The 23,882-nt window shown below is 55.4% G+C and overlaps 1 protein-coding gene across 1 annotated transcript in view; it reads left to right on the top strand.

Annotated features, from left to right (window-relative positions):
- The window catches only part of NUDCD3 (NudC domain containing 3), a 74,067-nt gene extending 51,669 nt beyond the window's left edge, over window positions 1-22,398 (top strand). The window contains exons 4-6 of the mRNA XM_059934275.1: window positions 7,203-7,346; window positions 17,029-17,217; window positions 20,606-22,398. Of these exons, the coding sequence (XP_059790258.1) occupies window positions 7,203-7,346; window positions 17,029-17,217; window positions 20,606-20,716 (444 nt within the window). The 3' untranslated portion in view covers window positions 20,717-22,398. The remainder of the gene's footprint in view (window positions 1-7,202; window positions 7,347-17,028; window positions 17,218-20,605) is intronic.
- The last annotated feature ends 1,484 nt before the right edge of the window (window positions 22,399-23,882 follow it).

The following is a 23,882-nucleotide window of genomic DNA, read 5'->3' as shown; positions in this document are numbered from 1 at the left end:
GTCTGCTCGTTCCTCCCTTTCTCCCTTTCCCACCCCATCCCAGGAGATCTCACCAGGGCTCAGTGACCCGTGACCCAATGGACTTTAGGATCCAGGTCAGACCAGGTAACTAGGGGTCATCCCCACGGAGTCCTACTTTTGATGACCGTGTTCCCTCTGATTGTGGTGGGTCATAGTGGGTGCAGGCTGACCTTCCTTGTCAGAATAGTTTGTTCAGCATCCTTTGGAGTTTTAGTGGGTCAGGTGTTGATTTTCATTTTGTTTTTTGGTAGGATTGCTTTGTGTGTAGGCGAATAAATTATGAAAAGCGTTGGTTACTGTACTTCACTACTTGGCTAAAAATGTTACAGCTTCCTGGTCTAGTGTCTGTCTTCTAACTTCTCCATGAACTTCTGGAGCTTTCTCTGGAAGCACTTGTGTTAGGCCCAACCTAAAGCTAGTTATTTTGGGGACTTCCCTGGTGGTCCAGTGGTTAGGATGCCGCGCTTTCACTGCCGATGATGCGGGTTCAATCCCTGGTCGGGGAACTAAGATCCCGTAAGCTGCGCTGTGCGGCCAAAAAAAAAAAAAACAACTAGTTATTTTCTCTTTCTTTGACTTAAGAGACGCAGGTTACCTGACATCTCTTGCTGAACTTCCCACAGCCATCCGGGAAACCTTCCCATTGAAAACAGCATCTCAGAGGTGCACACTGGTCACTGGGGTGTCAGTCTCACGATGCTGCTGTGCCCTGAGCAGTGTGTTGTGAGGCGCCTGTCCTTCGTCTCACTGCGCTAAGGGACAGACCGTCACGCCTCAGTGGTATCTCTTCCTCCTCAATCCACTTGTTGTGACCTCTGGGAGGAGATGGCCTCGCTTTCCCTGAGGATAGCCCTGGGTTTTGCTCATTTCTGCATTAGACGTTTACTGACCACGTGATGCTCCCCAAGACTCGAACAAGGTTGCTGCTCTGGAGCTGACCTGCGTGGGGCTCAGGTAACGACAGCAGGTGCACCAGCACAGTTCCAGGGTGTGGCAGGTGCCGTGCGGAGCGTAAACAGGCTGTTGGCTCAACCAGCTCCGTGCGGCCGGGCACCCCTCGGGCCCTTCTTCCCAGCAGCCCTTCGAGGCGTTGCGGTGCGCACAGGGGGAAACGCGGAGACGGTGAGGGTCTCTCCAGGCTGGCTTGCTCTGGAGCCAGTGCTCCCACCACTCGGGGGGTGTGGATGAGCCTGAGGGTTTGTGGCGCCGGGATTGGAAGAGGCGTGTTTCCCGTAAGGCATTTATTTATCTAGTGTTGGCACTTTGTGACACCTGCTGACTTACTTTACACTAGTCTCCTATGCGGTTGAATTTTTTTTTCTCCTTCAATAGTATTTTTCCCCATGTCATTAAAAGATTGATGTATAATTGGCATACCATGTTATATTAGTTTCAGATGTACAATATAGTGGTTTGATATCTGTGTGTACTGCAAAGTGATCACCACAATAAGTCTGGTTAACGTGCTCACCGTATTACAGAACTGTGTGTGTGTGTGTGTGTGTGTGTGATGAGAACCCCTAAGATTTACTCTCTTAGCAACTTTCAAATTCCAGGTCGCTTTTATACTGCAACCTTTGAAAAACTCATGGTCTCTCTAGTTCTTGGTGATCTAAAGAGTTTTAGGCATGCCTCACTTAAACCCTAGGGATAAGTTTATTTTGTATCTCTCGGCTTTTGCTGGCCTAAGGGTTTTTTCTGAGTTGCCACTTTCTTTCTGGGCTGGCTCCTTTCCAGCTCTTCCCTGCGGTACCTGTCACAGCTACATGTCAGCAGTGTTTATTTTTGGTTTTTGTCTGTGGCACCTATCAGATAGCGTCATGATGGTAGCTGTGATTGTAGCGGCTCAGCTGATGAAGTCTCAGTTGTTCTGGGTTTGTAGGTAGCTCTGTGTGTGAGGGGCCAGGGGTGTTGGGGGTAATGGGTAGATGTGGGAGCACTGAGGGTTAACGCAGGGGCATCCTGGGCCCCCTCTTCTTCAGCTGTAGCTTGGTGCTTGAGGCCTCAGAACATTGCCCCTCCTTTACTCCTTGTGGATTTTTTTCCTGTAGAAACGTATTTGCCTCTCAAGGGTAGTGGGGGACAGATAAATGCATGTGCGTAACACTTTAAGTTCAAGCATTCTTATTTTACATGCAACCGTTTTTTTGTCTTTGTTGTTTTTATCATTTTGCTGGTTCATCTAACGGAAAACTTCTCAAAATGAAGCTTTGGTTTCATTCATTAGTGAAATGTAGTTAGGTCTTTGCTTCATCATGTTCTTTGTTCTGTCCGCTCTGCAAGGGAAAAGTAGCCGAGTTCCCCATTCTTTCCTCAGCGTAGCCATGGGGTAGGGAGAAGGAACTTTGCCATCAGGACGATGTATGTGTGATCACTAATGTCAGCTGGGACTGGTTATAAACCTGGCATTTCATTGAATCATAGGATTTTAATGCAGGAAAATTGAACTCCGGAGAGTTTTAGTCTGACTTCTCATTTTGCAGATGAGAGAGCTCTCCTGGAGACATGAACTGCTAAGGCGCCACGCTGTCCGGTGAGACGGTGGTGGAGCGGAGCGCAGGACCCGGCTCCCACCTCCACCCTGTCTGATCAGTTGTCTTTTGCGTGGAAAAAGTCATGATATTGTTGCACACGGTCATGACTGGATGACATTGAGTGACAAGTGAATTACTTTCCTTCTCGGCACTCTCTTTCCTCTCAGAAATGGTGCGTGGTCTTTACTGACGGATGAGGTCCTTCCTGCTGGCTGGTGGGCTCGCGGCCATGCTGCATGCCATCTCTCGTCTCACCATGGGAACCTTCCAGAACAGCACCAAGGCCCCTGGGCATGTCTTGTACAGTGACGCTGTGCCCCAGAGCTTGATTCAGCTGTAGGAATTTGTGCTAAAAAGCTCTATTACACGGTGTTCCCTTCTTAGAAGGCGTTTAGAAAAAAATGTAGGAAGACTCTTTTTTATAGGAAACTTCCATAGCAGAAAAGGCTAATAGGCTGTGTTTATCTGTTAAAAAATTTTTTTTGTTTGAATGCATAGGACATTTATCTTTTCAAAAGAATAAAATGTTCAAGGAGAAGTTTCTTTCCTGCCTCTGCCCTTTTATCCTATACCAGCCTCCACCCCAACCTCAGAAATCACGGTACTAGTTCCTGGGATCTTTTGGCAGATGTTTTCTATGCATGTGTTGTCAAGTTGTCAAGTATGAATAAATAGCCTCGTGGCCCCACCTTCAGCACAGATGATGTGCCCCCCGTTCCCTCTGTCGGCCCCACCAGGGTGGCTCTGGTCTCTGGTGTTTGCCGCCATGCCCCCAGGGCCTCAGCCCTGCCTGCCAGCCAGGGTGGCTGCCCGGGAAAGTCTCAGGGGACCTGGGATTTCCCGTGTCATCTGGCTCAGGCTGTCGGGACCCTGAGAGGGCAAGCACTCTGAGCCCACCACCCCTTACACTCAGGGCTCTGGTCTCTGCTGCTCCTCCTGTCAAGCTGCTTTGCACGTCCTTACTCCATTTTCATTACATCCCTTTGGATCAGTAGTTTCTTGTATAGTTTTTTGTTTTTCTGGAGTTTCTGGCTGTCTTTCTTTTTTTCTTGTCAAAAAATAGTACACTTTCATCATAATCTCAGAATTACTCAGTCTCTCACTAGTACTGTGTATTGTCTCGAAATCACTTCCTGCAGACCCTCTCACCTCTGGCTCCCATCCGGACTGATTATTTTCTAGTTCGGTTGTATAGCTTGCATCCTCGAACTTCTTTTCACTGCACTTCTAGATTAAATTCACTGTGTTTTAGATCCTTGTTGGATCTTCCTCTTTTTTTCCCCTAGTTTTACTGAGATATATTTGACATATAATGCTGTATTAATTTCAGGTGTACAACATAATTATTTGGGATGTGTATGTTTAGCAAAATGATTACCACAATAAGTTTAATTAACATTCATCACCTCACATAGTTATAAATTTTTTCTTGTGATGAAAACTTTTAAGTTCTACTCTCTTAGCAACTTTCAAATGTACAGTTTAGTCTTGTTAATTACAGTCACCATGCTGTACATTAGATCCCCAGAACTTACTCATTTTATAAGTGGATTTTGACCCCCCTCCTCATCCAGGATCTTCCTCTGTTTTCATCCTCATTTTGTTGTGGTATAGACTCAAGTAACCTTCTCGAAATGATGTGTGGTAATAAACGCAGTGTTCTTGAATGTCTTAAAATGCGGTTATTTTAAACTTTTGCTTATTTTGTGGTTTGAGTTTGTATAGAATTCTAACTTTAAAAAATACTCTCCTGGGAGTTCCCTGCTGGCCTAGTGGTTAGGAGCCTGGGCTTTCACTGCTGTGGCCCGGGTTTGATCCCTGGTCGGGGAACTGAGATCCCGCAAGCCGTGTAGTGTGGCCAAAAAAGAAAAATCTCCCCAAACAAGACTGAAGGTTTTATTCTCCTGTTTTCTTACATCCGCTGTTACTGATTCTAGAAATGTCTTCCATTCCGGTTCTTTGTGAGTAAACTTTTTTCCTCCTATTTGGAACTTTTAAGACCTTATTTTAAATACTCAGTGGTATGAAATGTCATGAGTTTGTGTAAGTCATCTTTCATTCATTCTGTTCAGCCCTCAGTGGGTCCTTTTAAACTGAAACCATATTTTTCTAAAGCTCTGGAAAATTGTCTTGTTGCCGTCACAGTTTCTGGAATGCCAAACTGATTGCCTGGATTGGTTTCTGGCTCTACCTTGATTTCTTTGACTTTATCTTCCAGCCTTTCTGTTGAAAATCTTATTTTCACTCTCTTTTTTTCTAAGTGTTTGTTTGTTTTGTCTAGTTCTGTTTTCATATTTTATTCTGATTCTGTAGATACCGTATCTTCTCAGATCTCTCTGAGGGTATAAATTGGAAATATTTTAGAATTCCCTTTTTTCCTAATTAGCTCTGTAATCTTTACTTTTTTTTAAACCTAGGTCTGTCTTTTTGTGCTGCTGCTTTTTCTCGCAGAATGCAATCCTTAGTTCCCTGTTATTTTTTTTATTTTAAAAATATATTGGGAATTCGCTGGTGGTCCAGTGGTTAGGATTCCACACTTCCACTGCAGGGGGCACGGGTTCCATCCCTAGTCGGATCCCGCATGCTGCGCGGTGTGGCAAAAAAGAAGAAGAAAAAAAAAAACCTTCCCCATTCTTTGGCATGTGGGCTGATGTTGATGGTTTTCTCCTTTACGTGTCTGAGGTCTGCCTCTCCCGTCGCTGCTCACAGCTGAGGAGTTGACTGGCTGGCTTTGCCGTGCAGTGTGTTGGGCTGGTGTCCACCCAGTTCCCTCAGACTGCCGGCCAGTTTTTCTGGAGCAGGGCCCCCTGTAGCTCCATGGCACACAGCGGGTTCTTATCCCTTCTGACGGGGCTTCCGCGGGCACGGCTGCCCGTGGACTGCCTCAGCCGCTCTGCCTGCACGCTCCACACCTGCTGACTGCCAGCCGGCAGCGCCACCCGGCTGTGCTTGTCCCTGCTCTGTGCTGTCTGTCGCCACACGCCTCTCCTTCCTCTCCATAGAGCTGTTGAAAGTTTCTCTGTCCTGGCCTCTCCCTTCTTCCCTGTGTTGTCTGGGGTTTTTCTGTGCGTGCTTTGTTCCTGTCATCTCTCTGGGCCATGGAGTTCAGGAGATGGCCGCCTGTTCCCAGAGTGACGTCTTGAACTGGAGCTCCTGGAAGCATCTCTGGTCTGGTTTCCCCTCGGTGCTTGGGTACGTCCCCTTTGTGTAAGAGACGAGCGTTGTGAGCTCACCCAGGTTTGGAAATTATCCTGTTACCTAAAGTTGGCTAGAGGATTTTATTTGTTAAAGTGAGCTTGCTCCTGGGAGCCAGGACTGGTGGAGCCTTGGTCCGCTCTGTCACGTGTTCACCGCACATCCGAGTTCGTGGTCAGGGACACCCGATTTGGCCAGCGATTGTCTGCATCTGTCTAGGAGTGCGCTGGGCCGCTGTTGGGCAGCTGGGAGTGAAGTGAGTTGTGCCTGTGCCTTAGCAGAACCGACTTAAGTGGTACATTCTCTCAGAAATTGGGTGCAATTGGAGCTGGGGCTCACAGGACCCCACTGGGGCCTGCATGTGGACACGGTGTGTGCAGGCATCTCTCTCCTTTCCATCTCTTATTTATGGTTATTTAAAATACAGGTAGGTTATAGTATCAGATTCCACTGACAGGTGTAGACTCCAGTTTGAAAATTCTGTGACACTGAGGGTTTCTTTTCAAGTGCATTTAATAAGCACTTAGCAAGTGACCTGTGGAAGGGCCATCTCCAGACTGTTTCGACGCCTTGACTGACGCCACCCACCTGTGAGAAAGGCCGGACATTGTGTAAATACTATTATAAAAGATTTTTACATTATAAAACACAAAATTTAGAACTTAAAAGAAGTGGGGGAAAAACAAACCCGGAGTTCTGTTTTCTTTCCTCTACTGTTTACTGATCTGCTGAACGTCCTGGGGTCCACGTGCTTGGAATCCTGCTGGCCGGGGTACACGCATGAAATAAAGCCCCCAGTCCAGCAACTCCAGCGCTGTTGTGGAGACAGACGTGTGAGAGCAGGGAGAGGGCGTTTCCAGCGAATGAGGAGATGGGAGAACAAAGGCAAAATATAAAACCAGAGGACCTGGCCTCACCCTCCTGGGTGAAAGCTGAGCTGTGGCCACAGATGGCACAGCAGCTCCTGGCAGGCAGCAGAGCTGGGCACGTGGCTGCTCTTCCCACCCCCCCCCACCCCCCCGCCCGGGCGTGTCCTCCAGCGCAGGGCTGCTGTCCACGCCAGACAGCAAGGTGGGCGTCGGGGGGAGCACACCCCCTGCTGCCGGCCCTGCTTGCCCTCTGCCCAGGGAGTTGGCCTCCCCTAACCGGAGTAGAGTTTGCGGCGGCAAACCAGCGGTTCCCGCAAAGCCCCCCACGTTACCGTTATGCATATCGAGACATCTTCTAGTGCGTTTCCTTGAAGGAGATGATGACGCAGAGGCTGCTTCACGTGTGAATTGGTTGGTGTGGTTTGTGTCATTCAGAGAGCCTGATGACCCTCGGGCTGATTTTGCATCTTGTTCTCCTGCAGTGTGTGGTCAGGCGCCTTGGAAACCTCCGTCCCCTCCCACCTTGGAGCACGCCGGTCACCACCTTCCCAGCACGAGATGATTCTCTTCCGCTCTGTTCCAGGTCTCTGTGGCCCTCAGCAGCAGCTCCATCCGGGTGGCCGTGCTGGAGGAAAATGGGGAGCGCGTCCTCATGGAAGGAAAGTTCACCCACAAGATCAACACCGAGAGCTCCCTCTGGAGCCTTGAACCCGGGAAGTGCGTTTTGGTAAGTGTGGGCAGTGATGCTGTGAGGGTGTTGATTTCTGCCAGCTGGGGAGTTTCCTCGGTGCTTTCCAAGCAGCTCAGAGGGCACCTTTGTGGGCCTCAGCTGACTGTCACTGCTGCATCTACAGCCTTGGCCTCTTGGCGTCCCACTGCTTGCTTCCTTGAGGTGGGGCCCATGTCAACAAGAAACTGAGGGGCACTGGAGTGCGGTGTTTCTTGCTGCTTTCTGTCCTCCTGCCCATGCACAGACCACATGCAGTGACCACGGAGGAGGTCCTGGTGGGGCATCATCCCCAGAGCGTGGCTGTGCTCACACCGCACATGTCCCCTCAGTTCCAGAGGCTTCTGCTCTCCAGGGGTTCAGTTACATCTAAGGCAAAACCAAAGAAGTTAAAAATTAAAAGGCAGATCGCTTTCATGAATGCCAGTCTGGAGGATGCAGAGTAAATAAATTCAAACAGACAGCCTTATTTGACAAAGTGGGTCTCAACTGGCTAAGCTAGCCAAGGGTGCAGGATCCAAACGAAGGGGTACGTGTTCCAGTTACTAGACTCCTTGGTGGCTGCATCCTCCCTCGTCAGAGCCTTGCACCTGGTCAGTGGGCAGCACCCAGGGAGGCTTCATACAGCGAAGGGAGACTCTGTATATTTGGGTTCGTTCCTTTCCTCTTCCCTCCTGCTGGGGTGCTTAACCAGGGCGTGGTGAAAGGGGCAAAGATGAAAAGAAAAATACTAAGTCTTTGGGCAAAAAAGACCTCAGAATTTTATATAGGCATGTTCTTCATATGTGCAAAGTGTGCCGTTCCATCATGATCCACTTCTCTATGGGAATAGGTGCCCATGGGCCTGCCTGCTTGGTCCTGACCGACAAGGCCTGCGGCGCTCTGTTCTGGCTGCTCTCAGCTCGCAGACACACAAACCCGTTGGAGCGGAGAGGATTCCATCACTGCTGGGGGAGCTGGAGGTCTCGGCATGCCCGGGACCCCCGAGCACACACAGGCCCCTCTGTGTGACAGGAACAACCGGTGGCAGAGCGCCAGCCAAGTCTGCCCGAGTCTTGCTTAAACCTTGCTCTGTTGCACCTCCCCTGCCCTTCCGAGGTTTCTCCTTCTCGCCACGAGTGTGCAACAGTCATGATGATTTCCCCCTTATCACCCTGGGGTTCAGTTGCTCGTCTGTTCACCCCCGTGCCTCCCCACCCCCAGTGCCGCTCCCCAGACTACGGCCCATGCTCTTAACCACCAGTTCCATTTGCAGAATACCTTCATGGGCATGGTCTCATTTGCACCTCCTACGATTGTGGGAAGTAGGAAGCCAGGGTCTCATTATCCCCCCGCCTCCCTAGGTCACGCAGGCGGCCAGCGGGAGCCCGCGGCAGGCAGCCCACCCTCTCCCGGTGCCGCTGTGATGGCCCAGGTGGTCACAGGGAGCGTGGACCTGTGATCCTGGGTGCCCCGTTGTCCACGGATGCCGGGCCTCACTCCTCCTGTGTGGGGTTGATGGACCGCCCAGAGCTGTGCACGTAGAGCTCGTCCTGGCAGACAGCCGGTTGTGCTTTGCTCACTCTGAGGGGCGCTTCTGTTGTCTTCAGCCCTGTTGTCTTCGAGTCCCCGCCTGGGACGGAAAGACTGACCTCATCGCTGGACCCTGAAGGTCCACAGCCACTGTTTACCCACTGGTCTGTCGGGGTTGTAATCAGGGTACCGAGGATTCCCTGTACTTGACGTGGCTTCTGCTAACCAGGTAGCTCACTCTTGGGATTTTCGTTGCCAGAGGTGATGCTGACTTCTTCATGCCTGTTCCAGAGCCGTGTCACCTTTTTTGCGTGTTTTGTACAACTTGCGTCTGAATACGGACATGGCTCGTGGCCAGGGCATTAAGTCCTTGTAATTATGGCCTCCATCTACTGGGTACACTTAGGCCCTGGCTCTGTGAGGTGCCTGGTGATGCAGTTTCATCTCTGCAAGCCTGTTATACAAATCAGGATGCGGACGCTCAGAGAGGGTGAAGAGCTTGCTCAGGGTGGAGCCAGACCCCAGGCCCAGAAGCCTCCCGTTTCCCTCCTTCTCTACCTTTCAGCTGATAGGCGCCCAGGAGCGAGTAGGCGCGGGGAGGAGAGCTGGCAGCAGCGCAGCGTAGCTTGTGACCAGCAGCCCCGGGCCAGCAGGGAGGCTGGGGCGTCGCCTTCTCTGCTGACCTTGATGAGACGGCCTCAGCGTCCGGTCATGCGCCCAGGCCCTGTGGTCGCCCCAGGCTCTCCTCTGGTCCAGGGGGAGGCTTGTGCCCTGGCTGCCTTTTAGTTTTCCAGTTTGCTCTTGCCAAGCACCTGCTGCTCGAGGAGTTACAAAGAAGCAGAACCGGCTGCGGGCTGAGGTGCACCTGTCACTGCCCGTGAGCGTGGCTTCTGGCTGTTCTGCTCCTGCTTAACCCTGCGAGGTCCACGTAGAAACCTCTCTCAGAATTGCAGGTGCTAGGCTGGTTCTTTCCCGAGGGTCCTTAGAGTGGCTTTCGTCATCCGTGGATGGCATCACATTTCTAATGCTGCTCCACCACTTGTAGAAAAAGAAGAGGACTTAATTTAGAGCCTCACATCCTCTTCCGGAGCTTCCCTGCCAGCCCGGCCCCCTGCACACCTGGCGTGCACCTTCTCACGAGATGCGGGGATCCTGCCTGTCTCCGCCTTCCTCCTGACCACGGTCCTCGGGTACAGCCAATGCCAGTGTCTTAATGGAGACATTGCTGCTTATGGAGCTGAAGGTTTGGTGTGTTCTCAGTGTAATTATTTATTTACTGGTAACGTTGAGGACCACGTATCTGAGATGATATTGTAGCTCAGTAAGCACATGGCTTTGATGTGTGAACACCCTGGTGCCTTTGCTGACCAGAACAAGTGCCATTCCCTCGAGCCTCTGGAGGGGCAGAGCGTGGCTGCCCAGGTGGCCAGGCCTGCTTTGTGCCTCAGCCCCACTCACTGGCCGCCTTTAGCCTCACTGGACCTCCGTTCCTCGATCTTAAAGTGAGGCTCAAAGCCTTGGTTGGTCGATCCCCAGACATTTGTTGGTTGCTTATCACTAAGTGCCAGACCCTGTGCTGGGCACTGGGGCGATTAAGGAAAATAGTCAAGGGCCCACCTCCTAAAGACTGAGTGGGCCGAAAAGGGCCCCCAGATGTCCTCGCCAGATCCCAGAACCTGCAAATAGGTCCTTATTTGGAGACGGGGTCTTTGCAGATGTGATAAGGTTAAGGATCTTGCGATGATGAGATCATCCTGGATTATCCAGGTGGGCCCTAAATCCAGTGGCAAGTGTCCTTACAAGAGGAAAAGAGACAGACACAGAGTGAAGTGAAGACAAGGCAAGGTCCCCTGGAAGCTCTGGAGGGGCTGCAGCCCTGCGACACCTTGATGTTGGCCTTCCAGCCTCCAGACGGAGAGAGTAAGTGTCTTGTTTGAAGCCCGCAGTGTGTGGCGCTGTGTTACGGCTGCCCCAGGACACTAGCACAGGCCTTATGTGGCATGATCTCTGTGGGGGCCACTTGGGACAGGAGGGGTCACTCCAGGGGTGCCTGTCACCTTACCAGAGTCCGTGGTCCGAGTCCTGACCTCCCAAGCAGGCCGATGCAGACATGCCCCTTGATTCCCAGCCACCACTCCCTCCTTGCCTGAGCCGGATCCACATCAGACACGCCCGGGCAGGCTTTCAGAGCAGGCAGGGGTGGCAGCTAAACCCGGATGACAGCTCTTGCCTCCCTCCCTCCCACACTCGAGAATGTTAAACGAGGCTTCTTGATTCTGAGGCAAGCTCCTTTCTTGGTTCCCGAGACGTGAAATCAGGGCCTCCCCCCATGCCTTGTTCTGTCCCAGAAGCCGCCTCGGCTCGCTGTCCTGGTTTCTCCCTGCAGGTGGGGCTAATGGCCCTGCCGTGGGCACCTGCAGGCCATAGCCTCGAGCCCTTGAGGCCCTGCAGTCTTGGCGTTAGTAGCCATTCGTGAGGTGACGCCCGTCCACACGCTGACACGATGCACAATCGAGTCATTTAAAGCTGGTGCAGTAGCTGCAGAGTGTTCACAGACCTTCGTCGGCTTGCCTTAAAGCTCGCGCTACTGGGTGTGTCTGGTGCTTGAACCTGTGAGTGTTTTTATATAAGCTGTGTCCCCCGTATTTAGATTATATATTTAGATTACAGTTCTCAGAAGTAGAGTTACAGGCTGAGTGTAGTCCTTGGCCATTGCCGTGGGCTCCTCCAAGAAGGACGTCGGATTTCTGTGACATCAGCAGATCCCTGTGTGCCCTGGCACTGGGCTGTTTTTGAGTGGGGATGTGTGTTTCTCTGTGCAGTGGTTCACCACTTTTGTTTTGTCGCTGGTGGCCACCGGCCCCCTGCCTGGCTCTGAGGGGCCATCGTTCAGCTTAAAATACAGGTTAAATTACGTTAGTATTTTGGCAAGAGCCCAAAGCCTGGAAATTAGTCCAGGGACTGAAATGCGAGTTCTTGGCCTTCAGTGCTCATGTCTCCCAGGACCCATCGTGTTTCTCAAGGTGGTCACATTTTTGGCATCATCACCAGCCCCTGGATCTCCACCGGGTGTTGAGAAGCAGGTAGCCTGAGTCCGCACGTTCTGGAGAAGTTGCCCGTGAATAGAAGGGACGTGTCAGCAGAACCGGAAGACCACGCTCCTGGTGGACAGAGCGTGCGTCCGCTCGTCCCGCGGGGGAGGAGAGTGGAGACGCAGCTTGGCACTGCGTGGTCACCTGCCTCGCAGCCACAGCCCACCACGGCCGGGCTCTGTCTGGCCCTGCAGTGCTTTAATGTTTAAGCTTGAAGCGCTTGCTGACGACATTAAAACCAGGAGGTTGCCAACCGCAGTGCCGCCTCTGGCAGAGCCCTGAGAGGCCAGCGGTCTGGCCGGGGCCGCGTCCTCCCCGCAGAAGCTCCTGGAGCTGAGCGGGCCCCCGCTGCCTCTCCCTGTCCTCTGTCCTGGTTTCAAGGCGCCCCTCTGAAGCACCGTCCCACAGCTTTCACGTGCATCTCCTTGGCCCAAGCTCGATCCCACGTACGGGCAGCTGCGAGGGGCCGTCCTCCCTGCCGGGCGCACTGCCTCCCTCTCTGAATAGAAGCAGCGTTGTGTGACAGAGGAGGGGAGGGAGATGAGTGTGGGTGAGTCATCATCATCATGCCGATTGCGGTGCTGAGGTGAGCTGAGCCACGTGGAGTTGGAAGTTTCTCTGAGGCCGTTTTGGGAAAACTGTTCAACCAGCACTCTGGGGGTTCCCCTGAGAAACTGATTCTGGGTCTGGGACCGATTGCTAAAAGGAACCTGGAGGAAAGCCAAGGAACGAGGGTGTGTTATCAGGTCACAGCAACCACCCGTGACCAGCCGAGATGGGGCACTGAGCGCTGCGGGATCAGGGATGAGAATGAGTGAGCCATTGAGATGCTACGTGTCCAGGAGCCGGTGCTGACGACAGAGGGGTAAGTGGCTCCGTCGTGGAGGAGAAGGCCCCTGCTGGCCCCTGCACAGCACCTGTTGGGGCTGAAAGTGTCGTGTCCCTGCCATATTGTGGGGCAGATGGAGTCAGGGAGGAACCCCGGGAATGCGGCCACGTGACATCTGTGCCTGCAGGGGGGACATCCCAGGAGGGCTGCAGTATCACCTGTGCAGGTTCTGCGGGGGCACATCCCTGAGCTTAATCCGGAGGAAGGACCAAACAAACCCCAAACGAAGGATGGTCCTTAACAACAAAAGACAAAGGCGGTGGAATGTTCCAGATGAAAGGGGACAGGCCCACTAGGATGTAGTCAGGACCCTGGACTGGATCCTGTGCAGGAGGGAAGGTGAGCTGAAGTTACTATAGTAAAGAACTTCCATACCTTCAGGAAGGAGACACTCACCGAAGTATTAGGGGTAAAGGGCCAAGATGATTCTGAAAAAATACTGTGTAATTTACCCCATATTATAAACTTACACACATAGAGTGAGAGCGTATGTGCAGACACACATACACGTGATAAAGAAAAGGCGTAGCATGTTAACAGTGGGTGACTCTAGGAAAAGGTATTCTTTGTACTTGAAGAACTCTAGTAACTTGTAAGTTTGAAATTACTCTAAATAAAATGTTTTAAGAAACGAGATGGCAAATAAGCCCATGGAAAGATGCTCAACGTCGTTAGTCATTAAGGCAATACCAATTAAAACCACGGCAACATGTCACTTCACACTTATTTGATTGGCTCCTGGAAAGAATCGACAGGAGCAGGGACTGGTGACAGTGTGGAGCTCCTGGAGCTCCCCTGCACTGCGGATGGGAAGGCCAAACTGTGCAGGCGGTTTGGAAAGCAGTTTGACAGTTTTTATAAAGTTACATGTGCACTTACCATGGGACCTAGCAATCCCACTGCTGGGTACCTACAAAGGGGAAAGGAGACCACAAAGCCCTGCAGGCAGCCTGGTAGGTGGCCGCTGAACCCTGGAAACACCCCACTGTCCACCCACAGGTGCGTCGGCCTGTGTCGGGGGTGACCCCCAGGCGCGCGTAGCATGGCTGAACACCAGGCCACTGCGCCCCGAGAAGAGCAGACCAACAGACACAGACCAACGAAATGGCAAAGCAAGTGTCGGGCTGAGGGGGTCGCCGTCGAAAGGGGACTGCGAGCTTTGGGGTGTGGCTTGATAGCAGTGGTGGCTACGTGGCTGCATTTGTCGAAGCTCATAGGATGCTCCCTCAGAAGAGTGAATTTTACTGTGGGCCAGCTTACACCTCCACAAACCTGATTTAAGAAAAAAAATAACAAAATGTTAAAAAATCAAAACCAAATGTTAAACCATCAGACTGTTTTATCAGAGATGTTACTCTTAGACCTGAATCCTTGAGCTCCAAGTTCCAAGAACATTTCACGCATGTCCTCTTGATTCTGCACTCTGTATTATTCCACCTGAAACAGGAATGAAGTTCTGACCCACTAGCATGTGAATGGACCGTGAGGATATTGTGCTGAGTGAAAGAAGCCAGGCACAGGACACATAGCCTGTGGGTCCGTTTTTGGGAAATGTCCAGAGCAGGCAAATAAATGATTTGTTGCCAGGGCTGGGGGAGGGACAGAGTGGGGAGTGCCTGCTCACGGGCACGAGCTCTCCTGCGGTGATGAGTGTTCTGGAACTAGATAGAGGTGGTGATAGCTCAGACTCCTGTGAACGCGCTCAATGCATTGAACTGTTCACCTTGAAATGGCTAATTTTATGTTAACGTGAATTTCACCTTACATTATTTTTACTGGGGTGCTGGGCTCATCTTGATGTTTATTGGGTCTGCAGAGTGCCCGTGCAGACTTGTTCTGTGGACACAAGAGGCCAGGGCAGCGAGGCCCACCAGGCTCCCTGTTTTCAGGGTCAGTCCCGTTGTGCCTCCGAGCTGTGTCGGGCCTGGATGTGTGTGTGGACCTGGCTGGGACACCCCGTGTGTGGTTCGTATGCGCAGGGACAGCAGCAGAGCCCCGGGGTGGGGATTGGGCTGACCCCACAGCGCTGTCACGGGCTGTTGGCCCGAGCATGGCTCTGTTCTGCCTGTAGCACTGGGTGATCCAGGTGAGGTGCTGACTTCTAGGTAGAGGTAATAGTGGGTATTTTACAGAGGTTGTGAGTACTAACGATACATGTTAGAGAGATCTCGGCCATGATGACGACTAACGAAGATACAAGTAAAATGAGTCTAAAGGGTCTGTTGTCTCTGGAGATTTACAGTCGTCTCTCAGTATCCTCAGGGGATTGGTTCCAGAACCCAGCCCCCCCCCACCCCTCCCCACCCCCCGAAGGATACAACGTCCGAGGGTGCTCTAGTCCCTTATATAAATGGTGTAGTGTTTGCATGTAACCTGCGCATATCCTCCTGTTTACTTCACATCATATACCTAATACAATGTAAATACTATGTAAACAGTTGCTGAAGTGAGACAAGTTCAAGTCTTTTTGGAACTTTCTGGAAATTTTTTTTTCCCCAAATGTTTTTGATCTGGAGTTGGTTGACTTCAGTGGATGCAGAACCTGTGGATACAGAGGGCCGACTTCCTCAGAAGTCTCTCCTGTAATGGTAAGAAGAGAATGTATTTCCCCCTTGGAAGGTTTCTGTTGCGCTGGCGCAGTGATCTGCAGCTCTGTAAAGACGGGGCTCAGCGCTCGGCACTGGGGGCTCTGAGGGCCAGGTCAGGTCCGCGCGTGCAAACAGGAGAGTACAGTTGGCCAGAAGCTGGCTAGACAGAGCATCTGGAAACAGAAGCTTCACCCTGAATGTAAACAGTGGCATTGGCAGGATAGAGGTCATTCATCTGATCAGGTGGGCAGAGGGTGCTCAGAACCCCTGCCATCTCACCCCTGCCATCTTCACGCCCGCGTCCACCCAGGATGGTCAGAAATGGGGGGACTTGCTTTTGTAATGTGCTGAGATGCTGACATTCATGCTGTGCCTGTGGTTTCCTGGAGGTTGTCTCCACTGTGTGACCCGCCCTCATCACTGCCCACGCCTCAGCTGCTCTCAGGGCCGGGACTTAGCTCTGCTGTGACCCTGTTGGACCCGGGCTCCGCAGGGGCTCTCCGTGGACTCGGGCAGCAGGGCTGGAGCTGGCAGCACCGCTCCCTGCAGCCCGTGAGCCATGGGGCCGACTTCTTAGGACCTGTGGGCATGCAGTGTCTTCACAGATGTCGCCTGTGGGCCAGCTCCCGGTCCACTTTGTCAGCATTGCCCACTGGCCAGTCAGCCTCTCCTCATGGTGCTCCCGTGAGGAAGGGCTGCTCTCACTGCTGGCTCCGTCGTCTCTGTGGCACCTCCCTGCCCCTCTGGGCATGAGTGGGGGTTACATCCCGTCTGAGAGTGGACAGAGTGAGGGAGCGTGGGCAGTCCTCCTGTCAGTTCTTGGCCAGTCAGTAAAGAGTTTCCCGATGAGCCGGCCAGTGACCACAGGGAGGGGGGTGGCCTGGGCCCTCCCTGTGTGGTCCCTGGGATGCATGTACTTGGCATCAGCTTCAGGCAAAGCCCTGCTATTCTGCAGTCCCCGTCTCTGAGTTCTTGTGTCCCCCCGACTCCCCCCGTCCCTCACTGGGCTGCACCATGAGGCTGAGTGGGAGGTGAGTCACGTGCAGCGGTCGCAGGGCTGGGGAGCCCCTCTTGCAGCTGCCTGGCCAGGGAAGAGAGTGAGACAAGGCGCCTGGGCGTCTGGCTGGGGGGTAGTCATTGTCAGGCTGAGTGCTTGGTCCCCCAGGTTCCAGGTCCCCCCAGCAGGTAGGAGACTGGGTGCTGCACTTGGAGGCGGGAAAGGCCAGCAGGAGGGAGGGGGATGAGCTAGCGGGGCCCGGGCAGGTGGATGTTGACAGAAGCTCCTGTTCGGGCTCAAGCTTCCCTCGGCAGCTCGGGAGACCGTGATGGGGTCTGGGTACCGGTGGATGGGCCAGCTCGGAGTGCTTGGAAATGCCCCCCTCTGGTCAGAGCGGGCTGGGGTTCTGGTGGCTGAGCGGTGCGGGTGCTGATGCCTTCGGGGGTCAGTGTCTTCTGAGAGGACCTGGGGGACAAGGACCACAGGCACCGCCCAGGCATAGCGGTGGAGAGTGGAACACTCAGAGCCTGGGGTCCGGACCCCCCCGCTGGGTCCCCAGTGCCACCTGCCCGACACTGACTGTGTCTCTGCCCTCGTGTGCCAGGTGAGCCTGAACAAGGTGGGCGAGTACTGGTGGAGCGCCATCCTGGAGGGGGAGGAGCAAATCGACATCGACGAGATCAACAAGGAGCGCTCCATGGCCACAGTGGACGAGGAGGAGCACGCTGTCCTGGACAGGCTCACCTTCGACTACCGCCAGAAGCTGCAGGGCAAGCCGCAGAGCCACGAGCTGGTACGGGCCTTCCGGGGCCGGCGCGGGGAGGACGGGGCGTGCTGCTGCTCACTGCCTGGGACGGGGCGCCCGGGTGCAGAGCCGAGAGGTGTCGTCCTCGGGGCCCCGGTGGTATCGCGTGTTGCTAGCTGGCACGCTGGGGCCGTGCAGACAGCTCCCTCCCCTCAGCCCCTCCAGGACCCTCAGCACCGGAGGGGCAGTCAGGCCCAGCCCTGCCTCGGGGCCGGTGCGGGTTTGACCACAAAGGGCCAATGGGAAGAAAGTCCTTCCAAGTCACTTTCGAACGTCAGAAGCGTGAGAAGTGTGCGTGGCCGGCGGCTGTGGAGGGACGGGAGGGAGTTAGTGACTGGAGAGGAGGCTCGTGCCTGAGCCTGCGGTGGCAGAGAGGAGGGTTAGTTAGACGTGCACCGTCTTCCTTCTGCTTTAGTACTCCCAAGAGTGGCTCTGTGCAGAAGAGAGGGTTGCTTTTCTCAGGTTAGTTTTAGCTCCCAGTGTCCCACGTGAACAGCACCGGGAGTTTGAGCCATGGCACCACGGCCCATCTCCAAGGCTGCTCATGTGTCAGACACGAAGCCCGCCCTCCGCCCCACCCCCAGTGCCATTCAGATTCTCAGGCGTCCTGTTTTGTCTCCCAGGGGCCTCACTTTGTGGCTCCTGTGAGTGTTCTAGGCCTGGGGCCGTCGAGCGCCCCCGCCCACTGCCCGCGTGCCTGTGGTCCTTCCTGCCCATCTCATTCGGACCTTGCATGCAAACGGCCCACCTTGCTCCTTCGAGGGCCAAGGAGCCATGGAGGGGCGCGCTTAGTGAGTGCTTACTGCACGCAGGTTGGGTCGGGTTGGCTGGGTCATGGTCCCCGTTGCAGCACCCCTGAGAGGGGGGTCGAGGTTTAGAGGTCACAGCCCGTGTTCAAGGTCCCACAGCTGGTCTGGCAGCAGGGCTGAGGTTTGAACCCTGAGCAGGTTCCAGGCTTGTCTGTCACCCCTCCCCGAGTCTCTGAATCGCCTCTTGGTCTGGCTCCCTGACCCACCTGGGCTTTTGGGGCTAGAGGCCGGGACTACGGTTGACCATTGGATCATGGGCATCTGCTGGTCTTGTCTACGGAAACTGGCCCCTGGCTGTAATCGCTGAGCTCGCAGGGCACAGGACGGGGAGTGCAGCCCACCGCTGTGCACGTTTAGGCGGCAGTTTTATCCAGTTTTGCTGCATTTGCCTGTGGCCACCAGATGAAAGAGCACTCTGAACACTGGCCCGACGGGAGGGGACCTTGTGCAGCCATCGAAGAAAGTGTGGGTGTCGCTGCCCCGAAGCGGGCAGGCACCTGGCTGTGAGACCCAAGTAGGAAGCCGAGTCCCTGTTGATGAGCTCAGGGATGGGGCCGGGCGGCCGATCAAGAAGGATCTGAAGAAGAGCCTTGAAGACCCTGCAGTCTGATGGAAAGACCTCTGTGGTTTGAGTCGAAAGGGATTCTGGAAGGGCTTGCCGTGTGCCAGGCAGCGTGCTGACCGTGAAGGGACGTGAGTGCCTGGCTGAGTGCAGCGCCCCGCGGAGACCTTCAGCAGACACACAGGAGCCCGTGGCTGGTGGTGCAGGCGGCAGCGCTCGGGGGTGACCCCTCGCCCAGCTGACCTGCTCCTGGACAGGCAGGGGCCTCCAGCTCGCCGCCCCTCGCTGGAGACAGTAGAGGACTGGCACCTCAGGGCCATGGTCGTAGAGGTGCGAGCACCAGCACTGCTGTCTGGGACTCCTCTGGGCTTAGCAGACGTTCGGGAACCTCCCGGCTTCCACGCGGACTGTCCTCAGCACACGGGGCCTTGAGGGAAGCGCAGCGCGGGCAGCAGGATCTGGACCGAGAGAAGAGCTTTGGAGGCGTGAGGAGCCAGCGGAGCCGGCGTGGCCGGGCGGTGAGGGAGCTGGACTTGGCGGTGCTGAAGCCACGGGCAGTCTCTGTAGTCCTCGGAGGACAGCGTCCCCCGGAGAAGAAGGAAATCGCGGCTGGAGAGTCAGCAGGACTGGCTGGTGGCTTCAGATGGGGGCTACGGGGAGGAGGGGCGGCTTAAGAAAGCAGGTGGTGGCCGTGAGGGACCTGGGGCAGGACCAGCGTGGGCAGCGGGCCGAGGACCTGTGGAGCTGGAGCGTGAGGGCCCGTCAGACCGCCCGTGACGAGGCCGGTGCACGGGGACGTCAGGTGGGTCAGGGCTCACTCGGGAGACGAGGTGCTCAGATGAGGGGCACAGAGTGAGTTGAGAGACCGAGAAGGAGGGGGCGTCGGAGGGGGGCTTCAGAGGGGTAGGTGGGCAAGAGCTAGAGGAAGAAGGATGGGACGGAGGAGGAGGCCTGGCCCAGCAGGGCTGCCGGGAGGCACCGGAGTCAGGCTGGTGGGCGGGGCCGGCCTCTCTGGTCCCTTCTCCCTGGGGGGCGGCCTGCGGGCAGCGCTGCCCACTCCTCCAGTGCTCTTCCCAGGGTCCCTGGCGTGTGTCATCTGTGCCGAGTTGGGAGTAATATGGATGAATCCCTGAGACGTACTGCCCATCTTTGATGTGTTTGCTGCTGCGCCACGTAGGTTTAATAACAGGGAAGAGAAGGCCCCTGTCAGGAGGAGAGTCCTGCAGCCTCGCCAGATACCAGGAATTTTCCCCTCAGCTCAGTCTGTTAGCCTAGAGGCCAGAGGTGGGCAGGGCTTTCTGGCCCCGTGGCAGTGAGTCTCTTTGTTTCTCCTGGTCAGAAGGAAGGGGAGATGTTCCCAGCCTGATGCATTCACAGGGAAGCACAGAGGGCAGACCTGGGGACCCGCGGGGAAGGAGGGCCTACAGCACCGCGAGGGACCTCCCTCATGGGCGCAGCCTCCTGCAGTGCCCTGGCCCAGGCCACAGTGCTTGGCCTGCTGCTGCCCCTGAAGGCTGGATGGTCCAGGCTGCCTGTGTGCTGGGATACGTGATCCAGCAGCTTTGACCTCTGCCCCGCAGGGGCTGCAGGGGTCGGTGACTGGTGGGTCCACAGCCAGACTTCCTGAGGTCTCTCTGAGTCACAGCCTGGGTCATTCCCAGACTATCTGAGGGTGCAGGCCTTGAGGCCACCAGCCTTCTCCCTGGGAAAGGGGAGCAGAGAACCCCTCTTTGCACCTCAGTCAGCCCTGTGGGCTGTAGCCCTGAGGCCATTTGGAGTTTGGACAGGTATTTCTGGTGAGAAGGGACAGCATCTGAGCCAGGAAGATGGCCGGTGCTTCGCTGGGGACAAGATGGGGGTGGAATCTGCATGTGGGGAGCACAGTCTTGCGGAGGGTCTGCTGTCACCCTGGGCAGGTCCTCTTCTGGAGGAAGCAGAGCAGAGTCCTGCTCTAGGACGTGCGGGCCTGGTGACTACAGTTAACCTCTCTATTTTCTGTTTGTAGAAAGTCCATGAGATGCTGAAGAAGGGGTGGGATGCTGAAGGCTCTCCCTTCCGAGGCCAGCGATTCGACCCGGCCATGTTCAACATCTCCCCGGGGGCTGTGCAGTTTTAATGACCGAAGGAAAGGAAGCCCTCGCCGGCGGGGAGGTGGGGCCTCAGCCGCGGCCCTCGGCTCCCTCCTGCCGGGGACTCGCTTGTCTGGTTCACCCTTGCCATCCTTCTTTTCAAGGGTGAACCCGGCCTCCACGCTGGCCCTGCATCTCCAGACTGTTCTAGAGCAGGGCGGGGCTGCGTGGCTGCAGGGCGGGTGTCAGAGAGCAGGGGCTGTCCCGGCGGGTGCCCCACCTGGCCCGTTCGCCACTCCCTCCCTCCGCTTGCTGCTCTCGTGCTCTCTGCTTGCTGTTCTCACGCTTGGGGCGGGCGTGGGTGCTGCTCGCCTGTTGAAGCGCGGGCAGGGTTGTGCGGCCTGAGGGCCGGGCTTCTGGCTAGTCTGGGGAGAGCGCAGCCTTGCCCTCTTGCTGGGTGTGTTCACGTGTGGTCTTGCCCGCCTGCCTGTACGCGTTCACCGCCTGCCTCAGCCTCGTTGAGGAGCTGTGGAAACTGGGGTCCTGCCGCCGGATCTGGGTGCTGGAAGAAAGTGTCTTGTGGCCTCAGGTGCAGGCACGGCAGGCTCTGTCCCTCTCCTGACCGGGCTGCTCCGCTCCCACCTAGCCTAGCACTTTTCTCTCGGGGGATCCGGTTCTTGTCTAAGTGAGCTGGGCCAGGCACCCTCAGGAGGCCCCGTGGTGTGTCAGCTGCTCGGTGCAGCCCTTGGTCCTTTCCTGGCTGAGGCCAGACTGCACCGCACAGAGCGCGTGGCTCTCCTCCCACCGCTCTCCCAGGACCCAGAGCCTGTGCCCTTCGCCAGGACTGTGGGGCTGCCCTTCTGGGCGGTTACCTTGCAGGTCTCTGCACCTCGTGAGCTCTGTCCTCTGGGCTGGGGGAGGAAGGAGCCCTGTCCGGGGGGCGTTCTTTCTGGAGACTTCCCCCTTCAACTGCAGAGGTGGGAGCTGCTTCATCACAGTCTGTGGGGGCAGGTTTCTGGCTCACAGCGCCCTGTAGACACATCCCTGGGTCCCCGGGAAGCGTTTGCTTGCTCTGATGCCATCACAGGAGGTGTGGACACCAGGTGGCTGGGGGAAGCGCCACCACGGGGGCACAGGGCCACAGGGCCCTGCTGTTTGCACTTGTCACCGAGGCTGCTCATGGAGCTGCTGGAGGCCCCTCTGCAGCGCCCTCAGGATTTGCACACCTGTCCCACGTAGTGAAAGGCCTCACTGGCACGTGTCTGTGAGAGAACCATTCTCAACACGCCTCTGTCTCCTCCTCCCCTCCGCCACCCCCGTGGGGTCTTCTGCCGTGACCAGGTGGGGTGTGGTGCCTGCACCTCAGCTATTTGGGAGACTTTGGGAGCTGTGGACTCGGTGGTCAGTTTTCTTCCTTTTGCCCGATTTGATTTTCAGTGTTGCGTTTCTCCCCACCCGCCCGCTGTAACAGCAGCTCGCAGGCATCTGGGAGTGCCGGGCTTCAGGGGAGGGAGTGCTCGGTCGCCCTTGCCGTCTTGGGGGAGACCTCTGCCCCTCGCCGCCGGCCTGGGCTCTGGAGCCTGTGCACTCTGCCTGCTTTCTCTCTTCAGACCCGGCAGCAGCGGTTTGGCCCCTGAGCTCCGTCAGCTGAGGTCCAAGGAAGTGGGGTGCACGCCTGCGAAATCACCCTGTCTCCGGTGTTGGTTTGCAATAAATCTGTATTTAAGCACTTGTGGGTCTGTGTGTGACGTTCGTTGCCAAGACAGTTCTCATTGTGTGGACATTACCTGAATTCTAGCCCTGAGGCCCGTGTACACAGCAAACGCCAAAATGGGAAATTCCTAAATATCTCCCAAAGGTGTTTCTCATTCAGCCCGCATCCTGGCGAGACTTCACACAGGTTTCAGAAATCTAATAAGCTTTTGGTCAGGAGAAAAGATTGTAGCTCTAGAGCTTGCGTGCATTTCCAAACAGGAGTCAGAAGGCTTCAGCCCGAGGGTCCTCAGTGCTGCATTTACCTGCCCGGATTCCGGAACGCTGGGCTCACGAGTCTGCCTGCACCCGCTCCGGACATAACAGGTGTGTGACACATCCCCTTCCTCAGTCACATGGCAGCCTCTCCAGAACCCCCTGCCCATTCCCCCATTCCAGGGGCCATGCTCGGTGGGCAGGACCTGGTGAGCATATCTTGATAAGCATTTCTTGAATGAGTGAAGAATGTGCAGAGGGCTCAACAGTGGAATTACCAAGCAAACTCCAAACTCCGAGGGCAGAAATAATCTGCCAGGAGGGAGAGGCACCATCTCTCAACAGTTTGCCTCCGAAGTGTGCGGGAGGGAGAAGAGTCAGGAGTAGTCTATGTGCCAGTGTGTCCAGGAAGTGGCAGCTGCCTTACAAAGACCTGACCACCCAGAACACAGTCTGGGGAACAGACCCAAACCCCGCTCCAGTCTGCTGCCCAGACGGCCAGCTGGCAGCAGGCTCAGCCCAGGTTGGACGACTTGTTTCTGTGAATGAAGAGTGGTGTGTGGGCTCGGAATCGCCAGTCCTCGGTCAGTGCTCTCTCCGTCTTGGCCAGAGGGCAGGCGCCAGAGCAGAGCTCCTGCCCCCGACAGTGGCGCACACGTGGGACTGGTCCCCCGTGGTCTGGGAGTCGGGTGGTTCAGCCTGGCCGCTGCTATGCATACCTTTCCTGGACACCAGGTTGGCAGGCTCTCGCTCAGCTCCCTGATGCCCCCGTGGACATGGTTAGGAATCCCGAGGCCTCTCCTTCAGGCCCCTGTCACAACTTCAGGGGCAAGGAAAAATTAATATATTCTGTAACCTCAGACTCAGCTCACCCCTCAGCCAGTCCGCACGAGCATGGTTTTATCTGGTCTATTCTGTCTTAACGTCCTTGGTTTTATTCTTTACAACTGAAGGTTGGGTCACCGGCTTGCCTTCAGAGGGAAGAAAGGACCGTCGGGTGCCAGCTGGGGGTCTTAGATCTGCCCTCCCCTCTTAACCCGGGTCCCTGAGCTGGATGCCACTCTGCTGTCCTAGCCCCACTCTGCAGGCTCTTGCACCTGCTGCTGCCGGCGTGGGGAGGGCGGGGCTGGGGTCACGCCCTCCAGCCCACACTGGGAGAGTCTGGCGACTGTGACTCGGACTTGGTTGGGCCGAGAGGGGCCAGCCTGGTGGAACAGGAGTCACGCCAGCTGTGGACAGAGAGCC

Source organism: Balaenoptera ricei, chromosome 9, assembly GCF_028023285.1.
Source record: "Balaenoptera ricei isolate mBalRic1 chromosome 9, mBalRic1.hap2, whole genome shotgun sequence".
NCBI lineage: Eukaryota > Metazoa > Chordata > Mammalia > Artiodactyla > Balaenopteridae > Balaenoptera > Balaenoptera ricei.
This window is presented reverse-complemented; position numbering and strand designations above follow the sequence as displayed.